Below are 13029 nucleotides of genomic sequence, written 5' to 3' on the forward strand. Positions count from 1 at the left end.
CTTCTGTGTCAAAAAAGGTTTTAAAAATCATTTTTCCTCTTAAAATTATACTGCTGCCAGCTTGTGAGTAAAAAAAAGTTTAATGTTTTATCCTTCTAATAAAAACAGGTAGTCGGGATTAACACTGACATCCTATACGAGTTTGTTTGGTACTAGATACTTGACTCCTGTGTCCTTTATAAAGCTGGGCAGCTTACCTCCAGACACTGCCTGCAGCCACCGGAGAGGTAAGACATGCTGCTCTTACTAGCAGACAGATGATTTATATGAATGCTGTTTAAATGTGGAGGGCTATATAGATATTTACATATCTATATTATTAACTTTAAAACTTTATTCTGTTTTCCAGCTCCAGTATTATAAATACGGAGCTCAAGAAATTGAAATTGTTAATAGAAAAGCTGGCGTTTTTGCAGTATATGCTGACCTAATTAATAGATATTAGATGAGTTATTAATGATTTCTGTGCATATATTTTATGTTTTACTTATGTATAGATATGTTAGTGACACAGATTTACACCGGGGATAGTGGTGTAACACCCAATTAAAGGCTTATTCTTTATTTAATCTGAAACATGAACACAATAAAGGGACAATACCTTTTAATTTTCTCACTGAAACTAGAATTACACCCAATATAGTCTAAAAATTCTTTTGTACAATTCCCCCCATCATTATGTTTGCTAGCTGAAAAGTCTTAAGGAATAATTAACTAAGTGACTAACTAATGCAACTTGACGCCTACAGAATGATGGCACAGATTAGCAGAATGCTCCTTGCACTGATGTTGAGTTTGTTTGTTGGAGCTTCAACTTTCATCTTATCTCCTGCAGGTAAGAGAACTGTATGATTATTGTAGGAAGCTTATATTGATCTAAGATGTTATTGGAAATATTGTGAAAAAGGCGGAGGATTCTGTCATTCTTATATTAAAAATGCTGATAATATATATTTATATGTGTGAAAGGCTTTTATAAAGGAAATGTATAATAATAGAAAACAAACAAACAAAAATATAGAATTAATGGTTGTGTTCCAGTTGTGTTGTTCCAGTTTTGTACATAAAAACAAATTTAAAAGCTACATAATATCCTGTATTACCACAAACATCACAAACATCAAAATCTGTAACAAGTTTTAGGCTTTTGTTTTTGGAACCAAATAAAAACTTATTCCACCATCAGCGGCCTTCCAGCTGCCGTCCTGTCAGCTCATCAACCAGACAGTGTCTCTGGAGAAGGAGGGCTGTCCCAGCTGTCATCCAGTGGAGACAACCATCTGCAGTGGACACTGCATCACCAAGGTAATGTGGTTCATGGCCCAAAAACCAAAAATAACCAATAATAATACAATCAGGGCTTATTTGATTTTTTACAAAAACATATGAGGTAACACTTTATAACCCGACCTGCAAATAAGGCACAAGTGTTCTGTACTTATGTGCATCTTGAAGGCAACAAGTCAGGTTTTTGCAAGAAACAATGAAACATGCTACAAATTGCAAGTGTAGGGTACTTGCACCGTAGTCACTCCATAACATAACGTGCACCCCAGAAAGTACAGGGTACTTACAAGTGTTACCACATATTAATATCAGACTCTTTTCTTTTTTCTACATTTTCAGCCGCTGGTTACAGACACCACCTATACTGACTGGTGTTACAGTCCACATGCTATGCACTGATACACATTATGCAAAACTTCCACTTCATGCGTATACAAATTGGGAAAATATTCTGAGCAAGTCAGTGATGGTGCCTCTAAAGCTTATCAGTCAGCAAAAACGAATACCTGTATAACTGCATAATCTGTGGTTTAAAAAAAATACGTGCTATTAAGAATGTGTTAGCTGCCGCTTCAAGCTATTTTCAATTTCAATTGATGTGTCTGTGGGTTTTATTGTGGTGAAATCAGGAAGGTTAAGTTTAAGTATTCATGAAGTCACAAACATGCTGCCAGCTGCTGTTTGCAGTAAAGTCAAGCTGTGTGTCTAGTATATTTGTCATGTGACTCCAGACCTTTATTATAAACATGTAAGTGACTAAACTGGGAAGAAAGCCAGTGTATTTCACCTGTATCTGTGTCACAGATACTAAAAACTTTTTGGTTTCTCAGCAAAAGTAAAGGAATATATTAAATTTCAATTCTATTTAATTTATATAGCAACAAATCACAACAACAGTCACCCCAAGGTGCTTTATATCATAAGGCAAAAACCCAATAATAATACAGACAAAATTCCACCAATTAGATGACCCCCCCTTAGAGCAAGCACTTAGTGACAGTGGGGAGGAAGAACTCCCTTTTAACAGGAATAAAACTCCAGGAGTTCCAGGCTCAGGGAGGGACAGCCATCTGCTGTGACTGGTTTGGGGTGAGGGGAGGAAGACAGGAAAAAAGACACACTGTGGAAAAGATTAATAATAAATAATAAAAGCAGAGTAGAGCATAAGAAAATAAAGCCAATAAAACCACATCATGGGAAGCCTCCAGCAGGCTAGACCTGTTGTAGTGTAACTAAGGGAGGATTCAGTCACCTGATCCAGCCCAACTATATGCTTTATGAAAAAACCCCAAAAGGTTTAAACCTTAAAAGTAGAGAGTGTGTCTGACTCTGGTTGCACAGAAGAGGGCCCCGAAAGCTGAAGGCTCTGCCTCCCTTTCTACTTTTAAAAATCCCTCAGAACCAAAAGTACATTTAAGACTTTATGGTGAATTTGTGAGTTATACCAGGGAGTCCATTAGTTCTAAATGTGAGGAGCACAGTATGCAGACTTGAACGCACTGAAGATGTAACACTATTAACAAGATAATCAACCTCTGTGGGAGTAGCGTTTAGGTAGCTCCCCTGCACTGTGTTGGCACATGGTTCATTGAAAGCATCAACTTTCCCTCACTGTGATGCACAGCAGTTTAACAGTAAGACTTTATGACTAAAACCAGGACTTTGAAACTTCATTTAACATTTTAGGTGAATTTCTTGTTTACAGTTGCTTCTGTAGTGTTATAACAACATTTTTGTAAGGACACTGTTTTCATTTCCCCTCCCTTTAGGACCCTGTCATCAAGATACCATTCAGCAATGTGTACCAGCATGTGTGCACATACCGGGACCTGTACTATAAAACATTTGAGCTTCCCGACTGCCCACCTGGTGTAGACCCGATCGTCACCTACCCTGTGGCTTTGAGTTGCCACTGCGGTCGCTGTGCCATGGACACATCTGACTGCACCTTTGAGAGCCTGCAACCTGACTTCTGCATGAATGACATCCCTTTCTACTACTAAAATAACACATTATACAGAGCATACGGAAGCTGCCCTGTTGTTTAGAATCAACCAGTAATTACAAAAAAAATTATGTTTCTGCTATCAAAATAAACACATGATGAATATTTCTCTCAAACAGTGTCTTAAAAAAACATAAAAGGTAATTGACGCCTGACGTCTGAAAATTGATTGATTGATTGAATCTTTATTTTGAACATGTTAAAAAAGTACAACAACATAGAATTAAAAGAGACAAATAAACAAAGCAAAACAAAAAGAAAACGAGCAACCACAACTACAAATAACTTTCATGTTCAAAAAGGAGCAGGAAGAAGCATAAGCTTATTTAATCCCACCCCTTTTCTACTATCTAGAAATCTATAGACTACAGAAATACCTCCTTGCAATTACATTATATGTCATGTGTATTTTTTTTTTTTATTATTATTCTTTTTTTTTATTTTATTTTTTTTATATATATATATACATATATGTTTCTATCTATCCATACATACGTATATACACATACGCACATATACACATTTTCAATAACCCCATTAACACCTCAAAGGATACACAACCTACAAATTGACGCCACAGCTGGAGTAACTTTAACTTTCCTCATATCTTAAGGCCAGCAGAGATTCAAAATGACATCTGTGTAAAATTTACATGGAAAACAGTTCTTTCTGTAAAGTGATATATAACCTAATTCAACAGTTTATGAAGAATTTATGTCCCGTTGCTAGTTTCAAGTCTTACTGGTGTGACATGATGCATTCACTTCATAAACTGTGGATCCGATTACAGTCAGCCTTTGCAACTCTAATTTGCGACTCTAATTGGATTTCATCTACTTTAATTGGACATTAAAGTAGGCGAGAAAACTACATTGAAGACGGTTGAGCTGGCTCACAGTAAATGATGCGATGTGCACATTTAAACACAGGATCCAGAAGTTCATTCCAAAAGGTTTGTCTGTGTCAGTTAATCAGGATTTGGTGTTCTGGATGATTAAGTGGATGGGTGGTGCACCATGTACATCTACTTGTATGGTCTTTGCCTGTAAGAGCTCCGTTGCCTGCTTATATTGCTTTGAGTAATCACACTTTCATATCTGAAGATAAGGGTATCAACTTGACACAAATGTTCAACGTGTATTTTTCTTCCTGCGGGTTGTTTTGTGATTACAGTGAATAGAAGTGGCTCAGGTGACTCACCAAGAGACGTTATAATGCCCATCCCAGCGTTGTCCTTACTGTGGCAGTAAGGACAACGCTGAAGCTTTTCTCTAGGTCTGAGAAGGACCTATAGATTTGGTTAGTCAGATCCAGTACAGATGTGTGGTTTTAGTTTGGAGAAGCACTTTAGTTAGGGGACTGTGCAAATGGGGGTAGCATTACTTAAATTTATCCGGATAACTCTGTGCAGCAACATTAATTAAGTCAGAGGTGAATGTACTGTCAATTGAAACCCCAGAGTCTTTTTTTAACTTAGTTCTTTGTCCTCTATCTGCTGGTAAATATGTCGAAAGGCCACAAAATGCTAGATAAAGTTAGATAAAATGCATCATCCTCAGTGTTGGGAAGGTTACTTTTAAAATGTATTCCATTACAGATTACAGAATACATGCCCCAAAATGTATTCTGTAACGTATTCCGTTACGTTACTCAATGAGAGTAACGTATTCTGAATACTTTGGATTACTTAATATATTATCATGCTGTTTACAACTACATGAATGTACTATTGCTGTGATTTATTACTATTACTGAAGGTCCGCGGCTCCGAACCATAGTAAAGGGACCTCTGGCTAATACGTCAGGTTCTGTGTCGGCTCGTAGCTGAAAACTAGCTTTACTTTGTTGTCTGGGTCAACTTTTCTTGCGAGAGAGAGAGAGAGGCGTTGAAAGGCTGCTCCAACGGAACTTATTGTTTTTGGAGGAAAACACGAACACGGTGTACAGTCGAGTCTTAATAGCTTACTTACAACTGGGCTCGTCAGGCGCTCTTCTTGGCTGCAGTGGTTATTATTATATTTACATGCTTCCAGCTCCTGTTTCTGCTCGATGACAGCTCGTACTCTTGCTCACAGACACATAACGTGTATGGCGGCCCATTCTCCCTGCAACACGGACTACACTGCCCATGATGCTACATTCTTTAGAGCTATGCTTGTAGCATTCTACCTGTTAGCTTAGCGCAACAACAACAACAACAAAAAGGCCTCTCTCAACCAGGAAACACACAGTCGCAGAGAGAGAGAGCGTTGCCCTGTAACCATGGCAACCGTAACGCTGCCGCCTGGAACAACAGAACGTAGCTGTCAAACAAAACCCAAACAGTCCTGACCCACCACAATATGAAACAGGGAAGTACCGCCGTGTAATCCATTTATTTCAACAAAGTAACTGTATTCTAAATACCACCTTTTTAAACGGTAACTGTAACGGAATACAGTTACTCATATTTTGTATTTTAAATACGTAACGGCGGTACATGTATTCCGTTACTCCCCAACATTGATCATCCTTCATCAAAGATGAATTGATCATGGTCCAAATGCTCATTTTGAGGTTTCAGAAATGGGATTTCACAAACCAGTGGACAACATCATGCTGACTATGTCCATGTTTTATAAACAGCCTATGACCATGTCATGGAAAAAGGTGAGTAGTGTTAAAGAACAGAAGCAATAATAAGAAAAAAGAGTTAACAAACACTTTTTTATACCAAAGCTATAATATGTTGTTAAACTTCTAGTTTTATTACAAGCATTTATCTCAAGCTAAGCAGTGGTGTCTAAAGAGAAAATGGATATTCCTTGACTGGTCGGTGAGTGGTTGCTAGCTGTTGATAAAAATGGTCACTGAGAGGATTTTGGATAAAAAACCTTGTTATTGGTTGGTTTGCCAGCAGATTGCCACTGATTGTTTCTTGTGATTTAGATAAAAGTATCCAACTTTTCTGCAAACACTCTCCAACAAGTCACAAAGTAGCAGTGAAAGTTGAAAAAGTTTATGTAAACTGGAAATGAAGACCGTTCACTGGTACTGCAGTGATTTCCAGGTTACATTACATTTTTCATATTTTTATCAGTTTTTTTGGTAATTTCAAGTATTTGAAGTTACTTTTTTCCACTTTTCCCCTATGGGCAACAATCTGCCTGCAATTACAGCAATCACAAGGAGGCTTTAAATGAAGCATGGTATGCCCTTTTGTGCCCTACAGTATTTCACGTAGCAACCTCCAGGAACCACTCACCAACTGATTTAGGAATACACATTTTTCTTCATGAGCTGGGGCTGCCAGAGGATATCTGACCGATGTCTGGGCATGTGATCAAGGCCTTAGTAAGATGTTGAGCCTTCTCATGCTGCCGTAACGACTTCAAACAAAACAAAGGGCATTTCATTTACAGGTTCCTATTCCTGTGTTTCAAAATAATTTCAAACGCTTTAAATTTAAATGCCAGAATATATTCTACAGACTGGGTTTCAGAAAACACATCAGCTTTATTTCAATAAGGAGAGATCAATCAACGGAACTGAACATGATTTATTGATGTGCAGAATTCAGTTTGAGGTATTTGCCAGTTAGACTCTGATGGTCCATCCTGGCTGAATGGAATCAGAGCAGTGATAGGGATTAGGGCAGGAACCCCTGGAGTCTAGACGCTGGTGGTAGAGATGAAGATGGCGGCTTGAATGGATCACCTATTAGTGAAGAAATGATTTGACTTTTACCAATGGGATCTTAATATCATAGCTGTTAACCTCCCTCGTGGCCATAAAATGTGGAAGCTGCAATGCCCATCATAGTTCAAGTTCTCTGTTCAGCTAAAAGAGACTTTTTCACTGGGATGTCAGACCTCAGGATCTTAAGCAGAAAAACAGCCAGTTTTTTAACTGATAAAAAATGTATTTTTTTATTTCTTTATGTGAAATAATTATGAAAGATAAGCAGTCAGATCGGGGTGTCGCTTCAGAACGCAACAACGGACAGCACCTTGGGTCATCCCTTTGTCGCTGACAATGTACCACCTGTTGGTCTTTTCATCATAGCACTCCACATTGCAGAATAAGCCGCCATTGTGGAAACCTCCAACCACATACAGCTGGTCCTCCAGCACTGCAATGCCGAAGTTTTCGCGAGGGTGTAACATGGGAGCGACGTTGCGCCAGTGTCTTGTTCTTGGGTCATATGCGATGACACTACGCAACTGAGTGATACCGTTAAAGCCACCAACCTGTGCAGACAAAGGACTTGTTACAGTCTGTAACGTAAAACTGTTCTGTTGTATAATTAAATAGGTCTCCAGATTCCAAAATATCTGATTCTAGGGTAATTAGAGAAATCACATTCCAATAATCCAGTACATGGTACTTGGAAAATAATACAGACTCCCAAATACAGGTACAGTAAACATTCCATGTTTGAATTTCTGTCTGTAGTAAGAGTATGTTTTAAGCTCTTCTTACAACATAGATTTCGTCATTGTAGGCGACCACGGCTCCCCCAGACCTCCCGGTTTCCATGGGTGTGATCAGTGTCCACTGGTTGGTGTCAGGGTTGTAGGACTCAGCACATGACAGAGGTTCATCTCCAGAAAGACCACCACAAATGTACACCTAGAAATTAAAATCATGTTTAAGTCAAAATTAATAGAATTAAATGTTTCAGCTTCCAGAAAATACTTGAAAAACTAAAAATGTCTGTGAAGGTTCTCAGTCATCCAGGTCATCGTATTCTAAGGAGCTTGAAAGAAAAGCATCTGGATTTCTTTAAATTGCTTGAAGACGTTTCACCTCTCATCTGAGAAGCTTCTTCAGTTCTAAGAGTCAAATAGTGGAGTCCCAGATTTAAGCCCAGTGGGAGTTTCCCCACAAAAGAGACAAAGGACCCCCTGATGATCCTCTACCTAATCACATGAGCCAAGGTGTGAAACTGGGTGTGGGTCGAAATCAGCCAGGGTTTCGGGTGAGCTCATTGTGAAACCTGGCTCCACCCTATCATGTGATTTCCTGAGGTCAGATGGCCCAGGATGTGAGTGGGCGTTAAGGGGTCTGGGGAGGGATCTCAAAACTGGATTATAGATGGCAGACAGTTGGTGTCGTAAACCACCGCCTCTGTTCAAAGATGGTCGCTCACAGTGGACATAGATGGCTTCTTTCACTCCTCTTTCAAACCATCTGTCCAAAATGTGAACATTGGCGTCCTCGAAAGAGTGACTTTGTCCTTTAGATGCAGATGGACAGCTGAGTTTTGTCCCGTGGAGGTGGCTCTTCCATGTTGTGCCATGCGCTTGTGAAAAACTAAAAATGTTTTCATCAGATTTCTGTGTAGCTACTTTGCATAATAGTAGTAAAAATCTAAAAATGATGGTGTTATCCTAAAACATTTAGTTTTAGCAGAGGTTTGCTGCAATTATTTTCTGTATTTTGCAGACTTAGAAAATATGGATGCAGAAATGATAAAATTACTATTTTTCACGATCTGAGGGTGAAGTAACCATAACCTTCTCCCTGAGCTGTTGGATTAATGGTAATAGAAATATTTAGCTTTAAAAAATATTATAAAACTGATACAATTCATAAACTATTCATATTTTCCACAGAAAGGTCCCGTGTTGATTAAGCCCTCAAGCTGAAAAGTACATTTGCAAATCAGTGCCATGTTAAGCAAAACAAATAAAATAGGAATAAAGAAATTGCCAAGCCATAATATTCTTTTTTTTAAAAAAAACATATAATTACTGAGATTAAATTAACAAAAAGATCCCAATCGAACCAAAAAACCCCCCAAAACAATCCTTTGCAGGATTGTTATAACTTTGCAAGAAAAAAAGTACCAACCAAGGAAAGAATGTCTTTCTCAATACTCATGACATTAATCTAAAAAAATATTCATTTTTTAAAAATGACTCCCATTGGCCAGCTTTATAAGACTATTAAAAATGTTTTTTGCACAGAAGCTCACAGAAAAGTAATATTTTACTGTGCTCTCATGTTCCAGTGCATAAATTCGTTGGTTGGCTGGCTCCAAAAGATAATAAATCCCCATATGTTGTAAATCCAACTACAGAGCCTTAAAAATAATTTTTACAGCCAGACACAAAAGACCAAAAAAACCCCTCATCCATATGGATAGCGTCCTAGCTAAAGTTTGGGTTTGTGACTGCTTTGGGAAGTGTACTAACAGATTAAGGCATTAGCATCTTTTGGTGCATTTCTAATGGAATTATTTGACTGTACATTTTATTGACGCAGCTTGTTAACCAAGGCTGTTAGCATTACCAGTTAACTTTGTCCACCACTTTCTCCACAAAACCAACATGGCAGAGATCTTCCACTACCTCAATTCCACTTACCTTGCCGTGTAGTGTTGCAGCACCAGCTTCTGTCCTGCGCTTGTGCATCGATGCAATCATAGTCCACTGGTTGGTGTCAGGCTCATATCGTTCTGCAGTTTTCAGTTTCTTTTGTTGTCGGCACCCTCCCATAGCATATATGCAGCCATTCAGTGTGACCACACTGAGAAAGCCCCGCTCTTCATGCATCGACCCCACCTCTGTCCAGGTTCGGCTGGTGAGGCTGAACCTTCTCACGTGACTTGAATAGCTTATGAAATCAAAACCTCCGATGCAATAGACACATCCATTGAGGTAAGCACAACCGTAGAATCCCAGAGAAGCATTGTGTCTCCAGCTCAGCGGCACCCAGTGGTCAGCTCGGACATTGTACAACTCAATCTTGTTACTTGGGAAATGACTCACCCATCCACCAACGGCCAATAAGACTTCAGACGGCAGGCGTGTTTGGGTCAGAGGTCTCTCCATATTGGACTCATTTAGCATCTTTATGGCAGTGGTTACCATATTCATGCATGGCGGACTACTCATCACCAGATCATTTCTGCTCACAGTGTCAACCAAGTACTCAGTGGGCATTAATAGTAGGCGGACCTGGATGAAAACAAGAATCATAAGGGAAAAAGGCAAGAAATACAACATTAGACTGTATATAAGAGTTGGACGTAGCCACCATGCTACCACCCATTAGTGAAGTATAGCACTATCCCTATAATCAAAATGTCATGGAATCACCCAGATAGCTATGGTAGCTCCTGGCATCGCCTCCAATCAGCTGTGGCATTGCCCTTAAAGACCCTAACATTACCTGTAAAGACCCACAGCATCACCTGCCAAACAGCAATGGCAGGTCATGGCATTACCTCCAAACAAGCAGTGGTGCCACAGTCAAGTGTCAATGCCATTATCTGAGCACTGAGTAACCTCCTGCTGTAGAAACAGGTCCCACAATGGGGGTGTGTCCTGTTGTAAATGCCTAAGGACCAGTCAGTAAGTTCTGGCAGGACATGATGGGCATAGTCAACTTTTCTGTCAGAAAAGCTAAAGTGCAGTTCAGACACATTATCAATAATGCACTTCTGAAACTACAAAACAACGGCCAGTTTTATCTGGACGCAAGTGTAAATAATACTTTTACAATTTATTAAGGACTAAATGATGAGCACCTTCTGATGCACACTCCCAAGTGAATTAGAAACAGCCCCCCACCCCCCAATGTGATTAAGAATGAAGAAGAATGATTCCCCTACATTAACTCTATTACCAAGCCTTAAGTTTGAGTAATTCTGCCATTGCAATTTTAGCTTTTTACACGTCAGCCGTAAAAGGCTGATGGGCGAGCAGGTGGGCGGCCTGGACACCCAACTCTGTAAACACAATAGTGTACAATCAAACTTCTTTTTTTGCATCAGGCATCAAGCTTATGTTTTATTTTTTATTCCTAATTCAAATGGCTACAGCGGAAGTTACTTTCTATACTTTCAGACTGTACCATTCATTCAACAGCCCCTCACTGAGTAATAAACAAAATAAATGCACTTAGAGGAGCATTTAAATTGATATCCCATTTTCAGTTACCTTCTTGAGCAGTGCGGGCATGTCACACCCACGTTCCACGGGGGAATAGTTGATCCATCTGAGAATGGCCTCAAACACAGTGCTCTCCTGCTTCACATTGAGCTCATCCTTCTCGATAAGATCTGATAGTTGCTGCACAGAGAGCTGCAGGAACTCCAAGGAGAGTGCACCAACCTCTTCAAAGTGATGGAGGATGTAGAGATAGGCCTTTCCCCTGAGGTCAGGACAGTTGTGTAAGTGTGCCAGATTGCAGATGCTGACGCAGTTATTTACACAGAGCTTCCTCTCCAGGAAGTCGCAGCAGGCTTGAATGACGCCAGTCACGATAAAGTGGTCTGCTTCCACCAACAGCTCCAGTACATTGTCCTCCGTCACCACAACAGATTGGGTATAGGCATATTCCAAAATGAGGCTCATTGCTTTTGGAGACACAGTGGGGAAGTTGTAGGCCTCGTTTGATGGTAGTGGTTTGTAGCAGAAGAGATCCCTGTGCAGATTCAGATCAGCATTTTCACATTGTCTCTCTGTCATGCAACTTAAAAAGTACCTGATGTCATGCAGCTCATAGTTAAATAGCATTTGTAGAATTTTTCAGCTGCATGCTTACTTCAGCAAGCTGTGATCAAAGAGATATGAAATTAAAGTAACAAAAATCTAAAATGACTTGATTTCAAATGGGCAGTCTCCTATTTAAGGTAATCTATTCAGACATGTGCAGAAAAACATTCAGCATTGCTGCTATGTTTAGACAGACAGAAAGATATAGAGTTGTCTAGGCATTGTAGCAAATATTCCTATACAGTAACAGGGTTAGGGCGACAGGGGACAGCAGGCATTAAATAGCTGCAAATATAATAACTGAATTTCACATTACCAAATTTACTGACTAGACAGAATTGGAAAGAGCGGACATGTCCCACTGCAACAGAAATGGCATATCATTGGCCACCTCTCAGTCTGGCCCTAAATTGATTACCTGCCTATTTTGACATACAATTTGAAATATAATGAGAAAGCCAGTTTATAGCATCTGTAATATTTCAAACTACCTCTTACATTGTGGAGTCAAAAACAAACCTATACTATATATGTATCCCAACAAACCTCCCAAAATAAATAACTAAATAAAAATACAGGACTGATTTTCCCCCCCTAAAAATTGCTCCAGAACATTTCTAGTGATCAAAAAGTACAGTGTAACATTGAAACCTCCCAATACCTGCTGCACTGTGTTACATGAAAGCTTTGAAGTAGGATAAATGCAGAACCAAACCACAGCCAAACAACACAGGCCTGCTCACCTGAAGTATGCACTGCAGTTGCAGAGGATGATCCTGTGAATTTTAAACTCAACATCTCCAGCTCGGATCACAGAGTCACACAACTGTCCCTCCAGAAAAAGCTCACTAAAGACAGTACTACAGGTGCTGTTCATTATTCAGCTGTTACTCAAGATGTTTAAACTTCTAAAAAATCTCCTGTTTAGTGTTTTCCTTTAGAGATCTGCCTAAACTTTGTAAGGTACTTTGTCTAAATTACTGATTACGTTAACTTATGCTGCCTGGAAAGCGTCACTAGTCTGTTTATATTTGAAAATCATAGCGCTTCATTCGGTTCTTCCGTTAATTAATCGGGGAACGGATTACAAATAAACCAAATTGTATTACAAAATCACAATTTCTACCTTAGTAAATTCAATTGTATGTATGACATTTTGCAAGCTTTGTATTTTTAACGAACGTACATAAATATATTTTGCCAAATAAAATATTTATAAAAATATCAGCGACAAAAACAGATATTAAATAA

At 39.2% G+C, this 13029-nt stretch overlaps 2 protein-coding genes across 2 annotated transcripts; one reads left to right on the plus strand and one right to left on the minus strand.

The window, feature by feature from the left end:
• Positions 1 to 750: 750 nt before the first annotated feature.
• Positions 751 to 3290, plus strand: lhb (luteinizing hormone subunit beta). The gene is made up of 3 exons (XM_087849993.1): positions 751 to 835; positions 1187 to 1305; positions 3057 to 3290. The coding sequence occupies exons 1-3, from the start codon at positions 751 to 753 to the stop codon at positions 3288 to 3290; spliced, it is 438 nt and encodes a 145-aa protein (XP_087706119.1).
• Positions 3291 to 7191: 3901 nt separating this feature from the next.
• LOC102795043 (kelch-like protein 10) lies at positions 7192 to 12979 on the minus strand. The gene is made up of 5 exons (XM_087849994.1): positions 12522 to 12979; positions 11221 to 11707; positions 9643 to 10236; positions 7754 to 7903; positions 7192 to 7521 (listed from the first exon to the last, which is right to left on the minus strand). The coding sequence occupies exons 1-5, from the start codon at positions 12653 to 12655 to the stop codon at positions 7222 to 7224; spliced, it is 1665 nt and encodes a 554-aa protein (XP_087706120.1). The 5' UTR covers positions 12656 to 12979; the 3' UTR covers positions 7192 to 7221.
• Between the last annotated feature and the right edge of the window lie 50 nt (positions 12980 to 13029).

Source organism: Neolamprologus brichardi, chromosome 13 (genome assembly GCF_056152115.1).
Source record: "Neolamprologus brichardi isolate AB-2024 chromosome 13, ASM5615211v1, whole genome shotgun sequence".
Classification (NCBI taxonomy): domain Eukaryota; kingdom Metazoa; phylum Chordata; class Actinopteri; order Cichliformes; family Cichlidae; genus Neolamprologus; species Neolamprologus brichardi.